The sequence below is a fragment of the Austrofundulus limnaeus genome, unplaced genomic scaffold, assembly GCF_001266775.1.
Source record: "Austrofundulus limnaeus strain Quisiro unplaced genomic scaffold, Austrofundulus_limnaeus-1.0 Scaffold65, whole genome shotgun sequence".
Taxonomy (NCBI): domain Eukaryota; kingdom Metazoa; phylum Chordata; class Actinopteri; order Cyprinodontiformes; family Rivulidae; genus Austrofundulus; species Austrofundulus limnaeus.
In genome coordinates, this window is record NW_013952467.1 from 1,002,548 (window position 1) to 1,023,362 (window position 20,815).

The following is a 20,815-nucleotide window of genomic DNA, read 5'->3' on the forward strand; positions in this document are numbered from 1 at the left end:
ATATATATATATTTCACTTTCCTGTTCTCTGTCATTTCATTTAATGTTTTTGTTCAGGTGGTCCGAGCTAAAGAGCGCCTGGACGAGGAGCTAAATATTCAGACCCAAGAACAGAAGCAGCCGCCGCCGCAGGATACAGAAACAAAATGATTAAAATTATACCCAGCCCTCCCCTTCCCTTGTAAATTATAACCTAATAAAGCCTTCTCCTTTTTAGTTCTGTGTCTATGAAATGAATCAACTATATTTTATTCATATTTTGTCTTTACTGGAAATAGGCACCGTTTTTAAAAGTAAATCAAAAGCAGAGAAATATGACTGTTTTGTTTCAAAGTGTTGAATTATTCTTAAATATTTATAATTAGGAATCAATAACGAAGGCAGACGTATCAAATGCAATTTTATTAAACATTTCTTGATTTCATTGACATTTATATCAATATCGTAATAAAATTCCTCTAAAACAGGAGAACACAGCTATGTTGTACCAATTGGAGACTTTCACAACTAAAATTCTGCATGTTCAACCACAGAACATGATGCCAGGAAAAATATATTTTCATATAATCCTTTTTTTTTTCATATAGTGTTCTATATTTACCTATAATAAAAAGGCACTTGGAAAAAAAAACTTAAAATACTGAAATATCTCACACATGTGCAAAAACATAACTTGAACAAGCCTTGTGTGGCCTTAGTCTTGTCATTAACCCTTTGTGCAACTTTGTGCCACTTCCAACAAAGGTAGCCTCTTTAGATGATGCTAACCAGGTTAGTTTGTGTCCTGGATTTAAGCTGTTTTATTTATGATAGTGTGAGGGTTACAGCTTCAGGAACACGTACCACTTACAAGCAGAAAATATATTTGAATTCAAACCTTTTAAATTGACAAAAATTGTTCATGGTTCCCATAAAGACTATTAAAAAGATAGAAAAAAACAATAAAATCCCCACATCTATATGGTCTACAAGGGGAGGAAAAGTGCAGTTTATTACAGGCTGAGAGCTCAAAGGGTTAATGGATCATACAGCTTATTTATTTAATATTGAACTCTTGTGGACCCTGTGAGGATCCGTGTCGTGTTCAGGTTTCTGCTGTCAGACGTCGAGTCTCTGTCCCTGCTTCGACCAGCAGAGGAGAGACAGACACTGAGGAGGAGGAGGAGAGCCGCCACATCTGTGGGTTTCACTGTTGCCATGGAGACCGTGTCCGGCTTACCTAACGCCTGCTTCTGATGACATCACAGGCCAGGCCTGTTCATTCACGGGTAAATAATTTCAGAACCAGCCCTGAAGCCGGAGACGGACCAGCAGGGTCACACATGTTCTGTTCATCCCTTCAGTCTAAGAACCTGAAGGTTGACTTTTCTTTTGGTCCCTATTTTGATTTTGCAGAAAGTCTTCGCTGTCAGGCAGAGGGACAATAAGTGTTTATTCTAAAGGGGGAATAAAAAAGAAAAACCGAGGGCAGGAAGAGTTCAGTGACCTATTTTCCTGCATGCTGGTATGTCTGAGCGGCTGTCACACTGGGCACAGCACAGTTGGCTTCAGAGCTGAGAGGACCATTTGCTGGGTAGGTGGCACAGGACGGTAATCCTTTGCTTTTTCTTTCTCTGCTGGCTCCCAGCCTCTGCCCTCATCTATCCCCGTCCGTTCACCGGTTCTCTTTGCTCTCAAACTCCTCTATACTGACAGTCGATGCACAGTAGCTCTTTTTTAGGGTTAAAACAAGATAAAACGCATCAAGGGGAGTTTAGATGCAGATGAAAAAAAGCTCAATTATCCATTTGGATCTTAGTTTTAATTTAATCTATAATTGTGAAGGAGGAATGTAATATCAGTTCACCCACCAGATTTTCACATAAATCTTATTTACCTCTCAGAACAGTGGTTTCAACGGTATTGGCTTCTAAAAATATCACAAGAGTTTATTTATGGCCTATAACCGCATTGTATCATCATGATTTGGACATGTCAACAAATCATCTGAAGTGTAATGAAGAGAAACGTTTGGAGACAATTACTACCTTTTTTAAGGTATAATTAGTAATAAATTTCAAACTTGTGTCTGTATTTAAGGAAAACACAGAAATTTTCACCAGAAAGTTGGCTTTAAAAAATTGTTTTTATCTAACTGACCCCTCTGGTGTCCAAACATCATGTTGTTTAACCACTGCTTCAGAGAAAAGGTTCAAATCGTTCCTGCTCTCCTTGATTCCCACCCCCTTAAGGACCCGAGCTGGACAGCAGAAAGCTGAGTGCAGAGCAGCCATTGCGGAACACAAGAAGCAACATCAACATCACAAGACAATGTTTCGTCTGAACAGCAAAAACAAAACAAAAAAGACAAAATATAAAACAGTTATAGGTGGATCAATCAGATAAGAGAGGGCAATGGAAAAATAAGATGAGTGAAACAATAAGATGGGAACAGGAAAGAGAGGAGTGACGGGGATTGTTTGTTGTCAGAAACTCTCCTGCTCCTCATCCTCTCCTACATGGCAGACACACATGCAGGAGCAAACCCCCACCCAACAACAACATATCTTACAGAAAAATGAAATAGGAGCAAACCGTTTTTTTAAAGAACTTACTCTAAAGCAACATTTTATAAATTGTTTAGTAAGTGCATGTTGACTGTTTAATCGAACCATAAGAAGTTTCTCAGAATACTTTTTTTGTCTTTTTTTGCTCCTTCAGACAGGATTAAATGAGGCAGTTTGGAAAAGTGTGGCTTCCTGTCAGTCCAGCTGTAAGCAGCAGTGAGTGCATCACTTCTCCCCTCACCTCTCTGACACGACGTGAACATCCTTTTTGTCTCTTTCAGCTCATTTTGTCACAACGGGATCTTTCTGATTGAGGCAAAACTGGTGTGTTGACCAGCACCTGTTTCTTACAGCTGGTTTAAGGTCAGTTTAGTAAAAAATAAATAAATCTAAATAAAAGATCGTAGCGCCTGGCACCACTGAGACCCTTTTATACACAAACTGGTTGTGTTGACTGAATTACGGTAAAACAGCTGGACAATCCTTGAGCCAAACGGGGAGAGTTCTATAAGTCAGGATGTTTCTCACGTCTTGCCAGAGGGGGGAGTCAGACACACCGGTGCTTTAAAAACAATAGTTCAGATCTTCTGAAGCAGAGTTCTGTGGAAAAGTTATGAACTTCAGATATATTCCTTTATGTAGACAGCTCTTTGAATGACATCATTTTGAAGAAAACACAATTACTTTTTGGCTAGACTGAGGAGGTAACTGCTGGTCTGAGTGAGGCCAAGACCAAAGTGGACTCCTGCCGTCCTAAAAAAATTCAAACTTCAAAAAAAAATTTCCAAGTTGTTCAAGAGAATGCTGTTTATAACATTTTAAATGCTTTTGATTATAGTGGCATTATTTATGTGCGTTCTTTTTAAACGCTTTATTTAGATCTTGTATAGCATATTTTCATTATAAATTAGTTTTTATTTATGCATTTGATGTTGATAATTTATTTGCAAGCTAATAACAGCTGGGCTACAGCACTTCCTGTGCAGCCTGAGACATTTTAACAGGAATATCGTCAACTTTTGCTGGAATAACCACAAACTGGCAGCGGTGAACTTGTTTCATAAAATAGTATTTATCTGGCCCACTGGACTAGCCTTTAGCTTTTCAAACCTATCCAAATTAAAAGTTTTTTTTCTCTAAAGTGAAATCTTTCACATTTATCACCAACATGTAAGATACTCACAGCCTTTCCTCAAAACTTAACTTTAAAAGATCTCAACTATTCTTTGAAATGTGAGGAAAGAGGAAATGATGATCATTTGTCAAGTGGTGAAACACCATCGGTCTGTAAGACATCAGAAAAGTCTAAATCCTAAAAGCCTCTAGTCTGCACACCTGGCACATATTCTGGTGGACTAGTCTGGTCTGTGTTGATCACCCTCCCCAAACCGGGGACAGATTGTCAAAAAAAAAGTGCTCTTTCCCAGTTTATTATGTTGCACTGGAGGAGCAGAGAGGTTAGCAGCAGTTTTGAGGTTTCAATACTTTAACCAGTTGACACCATTAAGTGCTCCGTTTAGCTGACCTGTCCTCTGGACAAATCCAGGAAAGTCTGAGTTCACTTGCTTTGGTTCAGCAAGCTTGTCTGATTTAGATTATTCACATCAACCTGCAAAAAAAACCTTTAAAAATATGAAATATCTTCCTATTACATGCACATTTGCCTAACTGTGAGTGCTTCATTCGTGGTGTTTGTATCTCACTGCTAAGCTGGAGGCACGCTGTCAAAGTACGGTCATATAAATATCTAATAACGAGGACTTTTGCAGGAACAAGGAGCGCTAAGACCGTCGCATTTATGGTCCCTGTCCACAGAACCAGCAGGAATGGATAAAGTATAAAATGAGAAAGCAAAAAGGAGCCTGTTTGTAAGGCCTTGTGATATTAAGACAGGACGCTACAAGTTCCTGAAGACAGTTCTTGGGCCCCGAGTTACGTTTTTCAACGAAACAAGAGGCTTGCGTTGTATAAGTTTTATATTTAAAAGATGTGAGGGCTTGTATTTATCTGATAGGTGATTTCACTTTTAAAAACACTTAACCACAATGCACTGCCTGGAACTGATTGTGCAAGCCTCTTTCTTTGACCTCTTATTCTCTCACTATGGCATTGACCCTCCTTTTTGACCCCCTGAGCTCTTCTGGAATGTGTGTGTGTATGTGTGTGTGTGTTGGGGGGTTGGAGGTGGTATCAGTTGACTACAGCTGGCTTCAGCACCACAGCACCTGGGGGAATGACCACCCAGGACAGCGGATCATGAGACCCTCCAGTTGAGAGGTTTAGGACCCCCCCAGGCACCTCGTCCTCGGCTTCCTCTCCTGTGCCTTTCTTTGTTAGGTGGCTCTGGACCCTGCGCTCCGACACAGCCCCCGGCATCGACACCATTGGCAGTCCGAGGATTGACGAGGGAAACGGCGGGGAGAGCAAAGGAGCCTTGGCCAGGCCCAGGGGTGAACCATTAAAGGACAAGATGGATGTGCCTCCCAAGCTGGTTGGAGGGGAGTTGGAGGTCCCCAGGGTGCTGAGGTCCAGGGGCCTGGAACTGAGGGGGGACAGGGGCAGGGTACTACCCAGACCTTGCATGGTATGGCCTCCCAGAAGAGCCGCTGCTGCTCCGGGGATGATTATATGGGCTCCGCTCAAATAGGACAACTCTGAATTCTTATCACCATCGCCTGTAGCAAGCCCTCCGCTCTGACTTCCCTTTAGCAGCGAGCCCACTCCACCTGGGGAGCCCTGCTCTTGAGCCACAAAGTGGCCGTGCGCTTTGATGTGCTTCCTCAGAGAGCTGGGATCCGTGTAACGTTTCAGGCAGCCCACCATCTTGCAGTAGTAGGGCTTGTCTACATAGTGTGTGCGTGTATGTTTGAAGCGGTCGCTGGAGTTGGAGTAGCGCTTGTTGCAACCCTCATAAGGACAAATGTAGGGCTTTTCACCTGCAGCAAGGAGAGATTAGACACATGAGATTTCTTTGCTCATGTCTGGATTTCCTTTTGATTACATTCTTGAACCCAACAAAGTTGTGATGTGTAAAATGCAAATAAAAAAAGAACGCAATGATTTACAAATCTCAAAACACATTTACTCACTATATAGTCAATTCTGCCTCAAGTCATTAAGGTTTTATTAAACTAACCTGTGTGTGAGCGGTTGTGTATCTTGAGGTTCTCCAGGCGTGAGAAGCTCTTGTTGCAGGTGGGACACCGGTGGGGTTTCTCATTGGTATGAGTGCGAATGTGAATGAGCATTTTGTATCTGTATGTATGCACACACAATATTAATAATCTTACATCCACTTCTTAAATTCTCTTCCTAAGTCGGTGCAAAATAAATTCTCACCTGGCATTAAACCCCCTCCCTTTTCGAGCACAGCCCTCCCAGTGGCAGCAGTACCCAGAGTCTTTCTCAGGTTTGACGTGGAAGTCGTTGACGTGGTCCACTAGATCTTGTAAGGAGTCAAAAAGGAGGTGACACTGAAAGAAAGGAAATAGTTTGATAAGCTTTTGCAATGACATTGTTTAGTTTCATGTTTCAGTGCGACTTCTTTTCCCTGCTAACTTTCTGAGTCTTACCTTCTTCCAGCGACAAGCCAGTTGTTCATCTGCTGAGAGGTCGGGAGAGGCCCTCTTATCGTTTGTTTGGCCAATAAACATAGAAGATGGCAGATGAAGTCCTGCCCCAGGTCCAATTGGCACAAAAAACTGAAATGCCTGTGAGAGATGTGAAATGTACATAAGTATTTATGTAAAACTGTTGAAAAGAAGCTTAAACAAAAGATTTTAATCAAGTGTACTTAGAAAATAGTGAGCACAAAGGGACATGAATTACAGGTCAAATGCATCATAAAAGTATAAAATAAAAAATAATAATTCTCATCCATCCATTCGTTCATTATCTACTACTTGTTCCAGGGTCAGGTAGCGGGGGAGGTAGCTTGAGTAGGGAGGCCAAAACCTCTCTTTCCCCAGCCATCTCTTCCATCTCTTTTGTATCAATCCAGTGGCACTGCCCCCAATGTCCATGCAATGAGGCAATGGCGTGTCAACCAAGACATCCCCACAACATCCAGAGTTTTAAAGGGGCAATATCATGTAAAATCAACTTTTTTGAGTTTTATATCATGTTATAATGTTGTACTCACATAAAAAAAAAACATGCCCAAAGCCTTGCTTTGACTCATTCATGCATGTTTGAGAAATCCTGCAGCGTTTTTAGGCAGCCATGCTGAGGAGCAAAACGACAGGTGGGGACCAGAAACACCTTTTGGGACCAGAAATGCCTCTGGGATGTGTCCTTTTGGGACAAGCTCCTCCTCTGGGATGTGTCTTTGGGCTGAGCTTCCTCATGACTGAGCGCCCCTGCCCACCCCCCATCCTCCCACCCGCTCCGCGACTCCGGCAGGCTACGTGCTTAAATGGGCGTGACCAAAGTGGTTGGATTTTCTTAAAGAGACAGAGACCTATTTTAATGCGTTTTAGAAACTGTCAAGATGAGAAGTAAATTGTTTTGGGGATTTTTACAAATATATAGCTCTTTCATAAGCTGAAAATGTGACATAGTTATTTTATTTTAGTATAAAATTGAAATATAGGCTTGGAAAGCATATAATATCACCCCTTTAAGGCCTTTCCATACTCTCTCCGAACTGCCAAAATCGTCTCTCATTGTCACAATTAAATTACGTAAATTGCTTGTTATTTAGTTTGGAGTGCTGACTGGACCTCCCCTTCTCGATATAAGGCCTTGGCCAAACTGTTTCTCACCGTGCTCTGTGCGAAGCGTTGTGTGATTGGACTAAAGTTCATGGGCGTGTTTGTTTATGCTAAAAGCACTCAGATGCTGCATTTTGCTTCACGCTTTCAGAATGTGACTGTTGTAACCAAAAGCGGACATTTTATAAAGATTGTGAAATGGAAAAAAACTTATGAATGGAGATATAAAAAAAGATGTTTTGCATGGAGGAGTCCATCTGCAGAAAAGTGTGGAGCTTTACTAAGACAGATTTGTGGGCAAATAATGGCGGATCTGAGTTTGTTTTTTTCCTGGAGTGTAGACTCCAGCGGTATGGAACCCTGTGCAGTGACGTGTACCACAGCGGGAGGAGTTTCTGAGGTGTTCGGTGTCACAGGGACTATGAAAGGTGTGTGCGAAAATGAATGCCGAATGTGCACGTGACCATGCTTCAACGGTTCGACTTCAGATGGAGTATGTAGAGGCCTTCAAGAAAATCAGGGTGAATCTCATCCACCACCTGACACCCTAGAGTGTTTTTAACTATCTTGACAACCTCAGCTCCAGTTATGGACAGACCAACCCTGAAATTCCCAGACTCAGTTTTATCTATGGAAGACGTGCAAATGAGATTGAGAAGGTTCAAGAAGTATTCCTACCCCCTCCCAACGGCATCACTGGTTGAGGTCAGCAGCACCCTGCCTTCACTGAGCACAATGTTAGTCCCCAGATATTTTGCCAGAATTTCCTAGGAGCCGATCCAGAGTCTTTGTCCAAGGCCTCACTGAACTCCTTCCACATCCAAGCTTTTGCCTCAGCACCAGCCATGACTGCGGTTCATTTGGCCTGCCAATATTCCCAATATTACCAGCCAACAAGGCCCAATTGGAGTCCTTCTTCAGCTTGTCAGCCTCCCTGACCCGGAGTGTCCACCACTGAGTTTGAGGATGGCCACTGCGAGAAGCACCGACAACCTTGTGGCCACAGCTCAAGACGGCTGCCTTGACAATTGAACCATGGAACATGGCTTACGTTGACTCAAAGTCCCCCACCTCGGCTGGGATGTAGGTAAAATTCTCCCGGAGGTGTTAGTTGAAGATCTTTCTGACGGTTTCTTCTGCCAGGAGTTCCCAGCAAATCCTCACTACACTTTTGGGTCTACTGGGTCTGTCCTGCATCTTTCCCCGCCATTTGATCCAACTCACTACCAGGTGGTGATCAGCTGACAGCTCAGATCCTCTCTTCACCCGAGTGTCCAAAACATATGACCGTCGATCAGATGACATGACTACCGTACAAAGTCAGTCATTGATCTACGACCTTGGGTGTCCTGGTGCCACCTGCACTCATGGACATGGTGTTTGTTATGGAAAAACCATGACTAGCACAGAAGTTCGTCAACAGAACATCACTCAGGTTGAGATCAGACCGTTCCTCCCAATCATACCACTCCAGGTCACACTGTCGTTACCCACATGAGCATTGAAGTCCCCCAGCAGAAAAAAGAAATCCCCAGCTGGAGCATCTTCCAGCACCCCAATAAGAACTCCATGAAGACTGGATACTCTGAAGTGCCGTTTGGTGTGTATGCACTCTATCTAGTTGGTACCTGTCTAGTTGGTACCTCTCAAACTCACACACAAGCTCAGGGTCCTTCCTACTAGAGAGGTGATGTTCCATGTCTCAAGAGCCAGCTTTGGTAAACCAGGGTCAGAGTGACTTCATGCACCTGATTTATATGGCCCCTCCTGCAGGTGGTGGGCCCACAGGAAGGCAAAACCTTATTGCTCGTTCGAGCTGAGCCCGGCCGGGCCCCATGGGTGCTAGCCACCAGGTACTCCCCATTGAGCTCCTCCCCCAGGCCTGGCTCCAGGGTGGGGCCCAAAGAGTTTATATAGAACAGCTGGAGTGCGCAGAAATCACGTGACCGTGTGATCGGCTGGTGAAGCTAACGGCTAACACAAAACAGTCAAGAGTCTGGATTTACCATTAGTGTACACGTTGACAACAGAGCAGAAAAAAAGGACTGACGATGTAGAAATCATAAAAACTATTAATAATAATATTAACCCAATTATTATTAATATTTTACAGTTTATATAATCTGTCTAATATTTTAAATAATGTCAGAAAAGCTGTTTGTGTTATGGATTTATTAACTGAAGAGAAGCAGGAAAATGTCTCATTTCACAACACAAGTCAGCAGATTTGATCTTATTTAGCTCAACGTGATCTGAGCAGAACATAATGTAACAGTTTAAAATTAAAATAATCTTATAAAGTCGATGTAATCACTGTTATTTTTTTTGAACTGGTTAGCAGATATTAGCTTGTGGAGCATATACAGAGCACTGTTGAATCATGCTACAATTTAACACAAACTATTAAATATTGCAGCTGATTTGTCCTCTGATTAATATTTAGACCTACCGAGTGTAAAATAATATTATAAATGTGAGTATTTTTAGGTTTCTGTTAGAGGAACCTGACCTGTTGAGAAGATGGTTAGATAATAGAGACACGTTTCATCCTATAACCAGAGAACATTTTCTAACTGTTGACTGGTAAATATAAATATTCGTATAATTTATGACGGTAAGAAGAAATATTAAATATACTTTATTACTAACTGAAGTCATCATTTTTCAACTAGCTAAAGTCTAAGTTACAGGCTGACTTCAGGTCTGGTTTAGATCATTGTTATTTATAAATTATGTATTTTTCTAGTATACATCTACTGTTTTACATGATTGTTGAATGAAATTAACATAATTATTAATTTATTGTAAAAACATGACAGATAATCTGTGAAACAGATCCAGTTCATCTTGCTGTTTATCTATTAGTTTATATGGAGGCTGTGAGCCGTTGCCCTGTTTGGTCTGTTTCTGCTCCTCCATGTTGTCACAGATGTTACCAGTGGACGGTATAGGCGGGGCTTAATCTAGTGTTCTTATTCAAGTCTATGGTGAAGCCCTAGTGACCCATGTCCAGGTAAGGGACACAGAGCTCTTTGAGTGTTTTGAACCACGCTTTGTCTGGCGTGTCGCCTAGGCCCAATCGATTGGGACCAATTGGGAAATCCTACCAGAAACGGCCAAAACAAAACCAATTGGAAGACCCTACCAGGGGCAATTTCCATCACTTCCAACAGCTCTGACAACTCCTAGGATTATTCAGGCATACAAACCCCTCCTCCACGATGAGGTGATGATTCAAAAATGCTCACAAAAATGGAAACATTTGTGTAATTATTGAATCTCCAAAGCATCACATTCTTGAAAATAAACCATCAGCTAAAGATCCGGTGACAAATGGCTTGACAGAGTAATAAAGGAGAAGCCTATTCTTGCTCAACTGCTGATTTTCATCTCACTCTTCAACAGATCCACTCCACTTTTCTTCTAGTAGTCACCTGCTGTGTGCTACAAAACCTCCCAACATCCCTGAGCTCAGCATGAGAGCTTTACGATTCAAAGAGCCTCCACTGGGTCTTGAAGAGCTAAAGCATCAACCCACACACACACACACACACACACACACACACACACACACACACAAANCACACACACACACACACACACACACACACACACACACACAAAGAGTGAAACTTCAGCTGAATCGAAGATGTGAAACCAGAGGAGAAAAGATGAAGCGAGAAAAAAGGATGCATTTGTGCCAAAGAGTTGCATGTGACAAATTTCATAAAATGAGACCAATTCCTTGTGCTGAAAGAAATGCAGCTTTCTATGCAAAACTATGCAAGCTGCTTTGTAAGGACATGTAGAGGATAAAGCATGTGAGTGTTTGCCATGTGAAAAATGTGTAAGACACACAAAGAGAGTAATAGTGTCCTGGTAATGTTCACGGGGGATAAGTGTGCAGAACAGCTCAGTGGGGGCACAGGGTGGCTGAATGGCCTTAGCCAGCATGTCTAGATTCAATTGCATGGGAATTGAATTAGGAGGCATGAGGTCTGCATGGCTGTGGTTTGGCCTAAATCTGATTAGACATGTACACACACACACATACACACATGCGTGCATCATGCCAGCAGGGCCACTGAGTGTAAGCTGCACAGACAAAGGCATTTGTTGGGGAGAGAGGACATGTTTGATAAGAGGCCTCCCATTTTTTGCACAACACGAATCCCTTCTGTGAGTCTGACACAATCCCATGTTGCTCCTGATTCAATGACCCCAGCAGGCCAAGTCACTCTCTCTCTCTGTTTCTACAAAACAAAGTTTGGCCACCCACTCCTGCACTGAAATAGTGTTTATTTTTCAAACACCTACAAGAAAATATGAGGGGAGGTTATAGAGATTTCTATGAGTAAATGCAAACCGGTTAAGGCTTTTTTTTTTGGCTACCTGCAGGTGTCTGTGTGCCGTACTCACCCCTGAGGGTACATAGTTGTTCATTTCTGGAGAGCTGGGAGTGTGGCGGGAGGAGGGAGACATGCTTAAGTCCACTGCAGGAGGAGTTGGGGTATCTGCTCGATCATGAGGGACCACCTGCACACCTAATATGCACACAAGCGCATATTCCAGTGACCTCTCCCTGAAGGTGTCTGTTACAGAAACATTTGGAAGGAAAGCTTGCAGGTGAAGACTAATATGTTACCTACCTGAGTGTGGAGATGCTGGTGACGCAGGCTCTATAACAGCCGTCCCATCATCTGTCATGTGGAGTTGACGACTACGCTGGGGGTGCAACAAGAGTGGAGTAGAGTGCGCACCTCTGTCCTTCCCATTTGCCCGACGAGGGAGTTTCAGGTCCAGGGGCTCATCCAGGGACAACATGACTGCAACCCGCTGACCTCCCAACTGTACAAAAAAAAAAAAAAAACACAGAAGGGGAAGAATGGGAAGAGTTAAGTCTGTGTCAATCCAGTAAAGCTCATCTTTAAAGTTTACAAAGTTAAAAATGTGAGGATTTATTAGCGTGCCTTTTTAATACCATCCAACTGTGCAACATGTTTCCTTCAGAAATGATAGTTCTTCCAGCTTTCATTAAAATGAGGAATGTTTTATAACTGTTGCTGTGTGAGGAAAATGTTTCTACCAGCTGGGCAGATGCTTAAAACAAACCAGCGCTGTTGATTGTCAGGGAAAATGTTTCAGAACTTATTCAGCATTCAATTTTACTAAACAAATTTTATAAAGGCTGCAAAAATCACAAAGCTTCTCGGTTTTTGGACAACTGTTCGTGCTCTGCTACCACCGACCGAATAAATATTATTCGACAAATGAAACCCGACCAACTGAGAAACGCAAATAAGGAAAAAAAAATCACCCACAGCAGAGGGCAGGTTCTCACACCTGCAGCGTTTCCCACATGAATGTTGTTAAATCTCACATGCCAAAACCCCGTTGGGTACGAAACACTCTCCAACAATAGCGAACCGACCACAATAAGCTGAAACACCGAGCAAGCCTAAGAAAAATAAACACTCACGCACACGGTGAGGGTTCTGTGACCCCCATCTCCTTTTCCATTCCTGACCTTTACTCACACTCTTCCTGAGGAATTTCTACAATCCGATCCAGATGGTCACCCCCCCCCACCACCCCCCACTGTCAGCCCTCTCTCACCTCACCCCTTGGCCAGCCAATGGCCTTTGCACCCTGTCGCATCAACCTGCCCCCCACCACCACAACCACCACAGTGTGCAACTTCAGACTCTGTGGACCTTTGAGACCCATAGGCAACGCTGCAGGCCTTTAACTCCAGCTGTACCGGCATCATCCGCCCCAGCCCACCCTGTCTAAACACACTGACCTCTGGACCCCGTCCGCAGGCAGAATGCTTCATTTAGCTGTCATTCTGACCAGGTCAAATTTGTCAACTTCTTTTTTTTTTTTTAGAAATAACCATTTATATGTCGGCCAATGTGATTAACTGTGACAACCGTTTTGGATTGCTCTGATTCTCAAAGTTAATCAATCATATAAATACAATACAAATATTAACTTATCAACATGAACGTGAATAAATCATTCTGATTGATATCAAATAATTTCCTGCATCACGTGTCCAAGCGTGGCTGAATTAAATCCAAGCTCAGCACTTCAGGGTTCACTGCTCCTCCTCTCCGTGCACACATCTCCTCAAAGCGTTTCACGTCTTCACGTCGCAGAACCGGGGTGTCCTACATTCCAAGTTGTAACATAAAACAAAGAGGTTCAAACACACGTACACAAATGCTCAAATGCGTACACACAAACACAAACCCCTAATTAATTTAACTATAATTTCATAAATTTGTCTGTCCTCCGTCTCCCTCACCCAAATGTTCAGAGGAACCACGATTAGCGCTGAATGGTGGGCTTTGAGAGCGACTGGCCAGCAGCCATATGAGGAGACCTCGTCTCTCCGGGAGCCACGAAGCCAAGAGGTCAGTAGGTTCATCATCCTGACAAGCCACCAGCTCACACAGCCGTGTGCGGGGGTGGTGGGGGGGGGGGTGTAGGTAGAGACGCAATCAGCCACAGATAAGAGGATGATAATGCACACATGTACTGGTGCAAACAGAGGATTATTCTGTGCACACAGAGCAGCATTATACCGTTACCGTCGTGATGTAAATATGTTCTTCACATGAAAAAGAAACATTGTCGGAGTTGAATCTGAACTAGTGAATTTCTTTTACAGATCTTCATGATATTGTAAATAGCTGAACAAAAAAAAAGAAGAAAAAAACTAATCAAATAAGTCACTGCTTCAGGTTGTTTTGAGATGCTCTGACACGTTTGAGAATAAAATGCTCATAATGTTTGTTGTGGTGTAATGTGAGACAGGAACACCGGGGCCCAGACTGTTAGACAGGTTTCTCCACTGTCTGACATTTACTGCACATATCCACTTTCACCTGTACAGACTGCACATATTTAGTTCTTTGTATTTTTAGCCACAAACTTTCTGTTAACACGAATGAACAATTTCCATCAGTTGAAGCTGGCTATATTGGCTTTAATATTTGTAATAGTTATAGTTTGATAATGTTGCCGTGAGCACAGAAAATAAATGTGTACCGTACTGAATGGGAGCTTTAACACTACATCTCAGTGTTTGTCCTCTGCATTGGCTGGATCAGATTCAACTCCTACCACACAGACCGCAAAGAAATGTGGCTTCATTGTTAGGAAAAAAAGCATCAGAAGTCAGCTGTCATCCCCTTCAGAGTAAAAAGCTTTTACCCTTAGACACAGAACAGTTGTCAGCTTAGCCTCACCATACATTCTGCTCTAATCCACCATGGGGACAAATGGTAAACTGGTCTTCTATAAAAACCTAAATTTAAGCTATAAAACAAAAAAAGAAACATTAATCCAGATATTTCTGGAACCAAATATCAGTATATATTCAAGTCTTTTTCAGCTCTTTGATTCATCAAACATTGAAAATATTCATCCAAAGCAACAATTGGTCATGAAAAGCATCCTATCCAGTTAATAATCCCTAAATCCCAGTGGATTTGACCAGAATCAGTCCCAACTGTCATATTTCACCTCCGTCTAACCTCATGATTATTTCTTGGAGAAAGAGCAGAGGATGGCTGGGAAATGACTCAGGGTGTGTGGATCTTGGACTGGGCTTATACGGGATCTCGACTGCATCTTCCAAACCGTCAGTGAGAGGGGGCTTGTGGGAAATATGAGACAAAGCGGCAGGGCGATGGACAGAAAGAATGATGCAGTGAAGGGAGGACTGTGACGGACTGCGTGTGCATGCCTGCGTGATGTGTGTGTGTGTGTGTGTATAAAGCTTTGTGGCGGGTGGCTGTGAGGTTTGAGGAAAGGGTGTTGGCTGGGCCCCATGCAGACTTCCTTGCTCGGCCGTGGGGTCGACAGCATCTCTGAAAGGCAGCATTGTCCCTCTGTGGGCCCTCTCTTCAATCTCCAGCAGAATAAACACTGACTACAGCAGCTAAACGGGTGGGAGGGAGGACTGCAGGGGCCGCAGCGAGGATATATGAGGGGGATGAGGAAGTTGAGGAGGAAGATTCCTCAAAGAGAGTCTTGTATGTGTCCTTTTTATCCACCTGTATTAACCTTTTCTGTTTAATTTGTCGATCCAAAGTTTTTGATGAGGTTACTGGGTGCTTTTGAGGGCAAGTTTGGGTCAAAATTGGGGCATGTGGGATGGTAAAAGAAAGAGGATGTGCAGATGGGCATCAGGTCAAAAGGAGGGCTACATGTTTCAACACCCATGGATCAGTGTTTGACCCAGTTCTGACTGCTTGATCTTCTGCCTGATCTGATCTGAGGAGATATGTACGCAGAGGATCACGTTTCTGCTCAGTCTGACGCTGCAGACTGAGCAGAAACAAGATCCAATAAACAGCATTGAAAATCTAACCATAAAGCATAAGATGATTATGTTTCAGGGTATAAAATCATATTGTGTAATATTTTGTTTTCCGTGAGTCTTTTACAGGCTGAAAGAATGTGTATGAGTACACATTTTATGACCCCCTCTGTGGTTGGCTGTAACTTAATCTCCCTCCTGCTGTGACCCTGGGAGGTGGTCCGTAGGAGGTAAACCATCTCTCCCCGAGGCGTTTCACTCTCTCTTTTTTTCCCCATTTCCACACAAAGGCAACAAGACTGAGATAACAGCGCTGTAAAAACATAGCCTCTCTGATTGATTTCCCACTCTAAGTACCACTAAAGTAGTATGCTTTTACGTAAAACAAATATTTGCAGCTGTAAGGAGATGTAATAATCTTTCCAGACCAAGAGATTTGACAGATTATGTCAGAGATATTTAGTTATTTACTATCATCTGTTGCTGGACTAGGCTCTGTAACAGCCTTCACAATCAGGTTTGACCATGACATTTAATAAATCTGCAAAACTGTGTGAATTGGGAAGAAAAAATATAGAATGAAATTGCTTTTAAATAATTTAACATGTGTGCAATATAAATATTAATATTGGACAAATGACAAAAGGGTTTTAGAGATGCATTCATTTTAACACATTATTAGAATTTTTTCAAAACAAAATAGTAAGTGGGACTTTTAACACTTTAATTACAACTGTTCTTTTAAGCAACCTAAAGTAAAACTTTCCAAAAGAAATGGCTAATTAATTCAAATAGATACTAAAATAAAGAGTTTCGTAGAAAAAGTGTAAAAAATTGTTCTTAATGTTAATGTAATTTAAAGGGTTAACAGTGATGCTTAAAAAGACCCAGTATTCAGACCTGTTGGTCCAAAAGGTGAGAAGGCCGGGGTCAAAGTAAGATGTAGGTGTGCTGTGACCTCTGAACTTTGACAGCTGCATTCTACATCAGCAGCTCAGGCCAAACCTAAATAAACTGAGTTAGCCTTTTCTGATTCACATTTACCTGTTAACAAGAGCTGTCTAATCAGTGCTCAGATTAGATGAAACTTTCACCTTTTCCTTGATGCATTTTGTTTTCGTGTTTAAAGAAGGTACAGCTCACATTGGCCTGGCCCTGCTGCAGCGAAGAGTAACACGCCGAAGCTGATGCCCAACAAACAGGTGAAACCGCGCGTCTGCTGAGCTCTGCTGCTGAGGGGCCTGGGCTGCCGCCATCGGACCTGGGAGCTGCTGATACCAGGCCTGGGCTGGAGATGATGCAAACTGAATTTGTAAAAATACTAAATTGGTTTCAACTTAACAAATTTTCATTAAACGTGATATTTAGTAGTAATAAGAGAATTGTCAATGTTCCATTCAGAATTGATGGTGTTGAGATTTGTAGAGTCAGTGAGCTAAAGTTTTTGGGTGTCATTTTTGATGAAAAGCTGATATGGAGACCTCACACAAATTATTTAAGGATAAAAATGCCTACCATAAATCTACTGTGTAAAGTAAGGGAGTTATTCAATAATAAAGCTCTGTATATGTTGTATAATGCAATAGTTCTCATGTAGCGTAATATTTCTGGGTATTTCCAGCCAAAACTTCCACGTTGGAAGGCGGAACTCACATTAGATGTGGTTGAGTTTGATTGTCAAGGAGAAAAAAAATTTTCAAAGCTGACAATGGTCATTTTATGATTCCATGTCAGGTGGAAAGATGTTCCAAAAGATCGGCATAGAGCGCAGTTTTCACAACGAACGTCGGCGAGTCTGGGCTTGGACACATCAACCGCAAATTTCAGCGATGACAACATCAAGAATCTGCTCCGGTCACTTTTATTCCGGTAAAGAAATGTTTGTGCTGGAACCATTTTGTTCATGATTTAGTACTGTACGTCTGCTGTGTTTGTAAACACTCGCTCCACCTGTGCAGACACCTACAGTATATGGTATATTTTAATTTTGAGAATCAGTTGCATTGGCATGCATCAGAAAGTTAAAAAAAGTCCTAGTCATTAGTGTAGATAATGTTTTATTGGTATTTGTCTTAGTGGTTAACACTGTCACCTCACAATGTCCTGGGTTCTCTTCCCGACCCGAGTTGCAGATAGGCTCATTTTGTTAGGTTGGTAATATTTACAAAGCACAATGAACAAGTATCAAAGGATATCAAAGTGAAAATAAATATTGTAATACTAAGAAAAATATCAGTCATGTTTACTGTAGCAATGACTAACCAAATAAGCTAAGCTAATGTAGTGCTATCGCTGAGCTATGATGAGGAACATATATACTTGTACGTTTCATAGTTAATTATTTTCCAGTCACTACAACCTTGTTAATCACATGAATAGTTTGGATGTCCTTTACAAAAAAGACGTAAATGATAGTAGTCAGACTGACATAAAAAATGTATTCACAAGGTATAAAAAACATGCGGTTATACTACCTAATCATTTTATAGAGACTAAATGAGGTTAGTCATTTTTCTTCCACTTGTGTCATTGATGACGTATCTTAAGGTACTGACTACCACGGAGCCCACCTCAGCTGGCACATCCTCCCACCTTCGTCCCTCATCAGCTGATGGCTCACCAAAACACAAACAGACAGACAGCTGGGAGACTTTTTATTTTCCCTCAGTCAGCCTCCCCTCCTTTGGGCCTCTTATTCCCTCATTTTCTTGTATTCTTTTTAAATTTTTTTCCAGCTTTGTTCAATTTATCTTTTATGTTATTCTTCTTTGACTTGAACAGCTGCAGCACTGTTTTGAATGACATTAAAAGTAGTGCTGTTAGGGCAGAATGATGGATCAGTGCTTAGCACTGATGCCTCACAGCAAGAAGGTCCTGGGTTCGATCCACAATTCTGTACAGAGTTTACATTTTCTCCTCATGCTTATATAGATTTTCTCTGGGTACTCCAGTTTCTTCCCACAGACTAAAAGCATGTACTGTACAATAGCTTGCCTTCAGCCCTCCCTTGCAAAAGTGATCTGTGATCTCTATGGGATTTGCCTGGTTAAATAAAGGTCAATGAATTAAAAAAAACATTATTCACACATTTCTTTAGAAATCTAATTTTTTTATTTTACGTTTCACTGAGCTCTGTTGTTCATGTTGCTCATTTAAACCTCTCTGCCTCCTTCCTGAACCGTGCTGCAAACACACAGACTCTAAGCAGGATTATGTAATATCAGCATGCATGGAGCCCCCAGGGAAGAGCTACAGAAGGAAAACAGTTTGTGGACTGCTGGAGCCATAATGACTTGAGTACAGAGAAACAAGCGCGTGAAATAATTTGTTGCAACAAACAGAAAAATAAGCTTAAGCTACCAATTTTTACTTCACTGTCCTAAAAGGTGAAGAGAAATAAATTAACAGGGAATGAAAATGAGAGAGGTGGCAGTGAGGAAAGATGAGACGAAACAAGGAACAGAGGAGAGAAGAGGGAGGACATGAAGGAAAGAATAAAAAAGGGAGGGATAGATTTAGTCAAGTAAGGAGAGAGTGCAACAGGAAGCTTCTCAGCGAGCTACTGATGGCCTCCAGCCAGAGTTTTCAGACACGGAGGAATTCCAGTCAGAAGGCAGAGAGAGAGGGAAGGTGCCAGGAGGGAGGCGCAGAACGAGGAGGGCGGGTCGCGCTGTGGTTTGTTGTCAAAAGGAGACAGGAAAAAAGGAGCAGCACATGCTTCAAGTGGTAACTCAGTGGTTTAAAATATATTTGTTATTATGCAAAACTTTTAAATATTAATAAAATAAATCCAAATGTGAAAAGTTACTAATTGTTACAATTACAGAGGGCAATATATATATATATATATATATATATATATTACATCAAATTTGAGAGATTTTGAACCCGTCACATGCAAATTATTTGTATTTTTAAGCCATATAACAAACAAAAAAATAATATTCTATTTTAAACTAATATACACTAACTCTAAGAAAAAAAGCATTTGTGTCAGTTTAACATCTAATTGTGACTTTTTTGAGCAATGTTTCATTTTTAAACAGCCGTTGTGCCTACAGCTGACCAAACTGAGTGAAAAGCAAAGTTTGCAACATCTTCTTGAATTGAACTTGACTTTTCTAGAGTTATTTCCATCATTTTGTTTTCATCAGTTCAACATGGACTTGACTGCCTTTAAGAAAACACATATCTGAGCAGAACAAAGTGCAAGCTTGTTCATGCTGTTGAAACATTTGAACTACGTGTTTTTGTGGTGTCTAATAAGACAATGTTTTTCTCTGGTAACCAGGAGGTACTTATCTTCCTATATTCTTTTTGACTATGAAAAAAATGCCCCTAACCCTTTAAACCAATCAGTTTGGTCTTAAGTGACTCAAATAAAAATTATTGTGGACATATAAACATAATTAATGACTTCAAATTTCATGCTGCAAGCACCTTCCGGTCTCAAATTATGACTAATATTCATATTCAAATGCATTTTTAACTATCTTTTTATGGGCTGGTTTGTTTTAACCAAGCCAAAATGTTACATGTCCCTCCATAGGGCATTCCAATTTCATGCAGCTAGCACCTTCCTTTCTCAAGTTGTGACTAAAATTAATCTTAAAAAGCATAGGTGCGTCCTGCCCGACTTGACCAAGCTACCCCCCGCTGCCCCCAGCTTCTTCAAACCACACCGTTAATCTGACTGATCATGTCTTGGGCCAACTACGCCCACAAAATAAGAAACTCCTGTGACTGCAGAGACCCCCTTCTCAAGTCATGGATGGATGGATGGATGGTTGAAATGAATGGATGTTTTTCTTTCACCCTGTAATTTCTTAGATTATGAACAAATACGTAAAAAAACAGTCATGTTTTCATCCAATTGTAACGCAAATTTTAAGCAAACCTTTAAAATGTCAAGAAAATTAAAAAAAAGAAATGTGGATTAGGCATGTTTCTATTAGGGCTGCCACAAATGATTATTTTTATAATCGATTAATCACCAATTATTTTTTCGATTAATCGACTAATCGAATCATACATTAACTGAATATAAAACATACAGCTTATCGCACCAGAATGCAGCTGCTATTATATAACCATGGTTAGATTTTAGCTATATGCTAACTAAAAATAATTGCCGTGGAAGGCAAGTTCTGCTCTGCAGATATTGCACAGGTTTCTCTTTCATTTTCTTAAAATGATCCCACACTTTTGAGCTCCGTAGGTAGCAA

The 20,815-nt window shown here is 41.5% G+C and overlaps 2 protein-coding genes and 1 long non-coding RNA gene across 7 annotated transcripts in view; 2 read left to right on the top strand and 1 right to left on the bottom strand.

Annotated features, from left to right (window-relative positions):
* The window catches only part of LOC106518702 (mitochondrial import inner membrane translocase subunit TIM16), a 118,004-nt gene extending 117,788 nt beyond the window's left edge, over positions 1-216 (top strand). For all 3 annotated transcript variants that reach the window (XM_014010088.1, XM_014010087.1, XM_014010086.1), the window contains one exon: positions 58-216. In XM_014010088.1, coding sequence (XP_013865542.1) covers positions 58-150 — 93 coding nt within the window. In that variant the 3' untranslated portion in view covers positions 151-216. The remainder of the gene's footprint in view (positions 1-57) is intronic.
* Positions 217-387: 171 nt separating this feature from the next.
* The window catches only part of glis2b (GLIS family zinc finger 2b), a 32,407-nt gene continuing 11,979 nt past the window's right edge, over positions 388-20,815 (bottom strand). For all 3 annotated transcript variants that reach the window (XM_014010081.1, XM_014010083.1, XM_014010082.1), the window contains exons 2-7: positions 11,908-12,106; positions 11,678-11,802; positions 6,119-6,256; positions 5,886-6,019; positions 5,683-5,801; positions 388-5,482 (exon numbers count right to left, since the gene is read on the bottom strand). In XM_014010081.1, the coding sequence (XP_013865535.1) occupies positions 4,737-5,482; positions 5,683-5,801; positions 5,886-6,019; positions 6,119-6,256; positions 11,678-11,802; positions 11,908-12,106 (1,461 nt within the window). In that variant the 3' untranslated portion in view covers positions 388-4,736. The remainder of the gene's footprint in view (positions 5,483-5,682; positions 5,802-5,885; positions 6,020-6,118; positions 6,257-11,677; positions 11,803-11,907; positions 12,107-20,815) is intronic.
* LOC106518703 (uncharacterized) overlaps positions 12,832-20,815 on the top strand; it is a 13,093-nt gene continuing 5,109 nt past the window's right edge. Inside the window, exon 1 of the long non-coding RNA XR_001310354.1 lies at positions 12,832-17,459. This is a non-coding gene — a long non-coding RNA (uncharacterized LOC106518703). The remainder of the gene's footprint in view (positions 17,460-20,815) is intronic.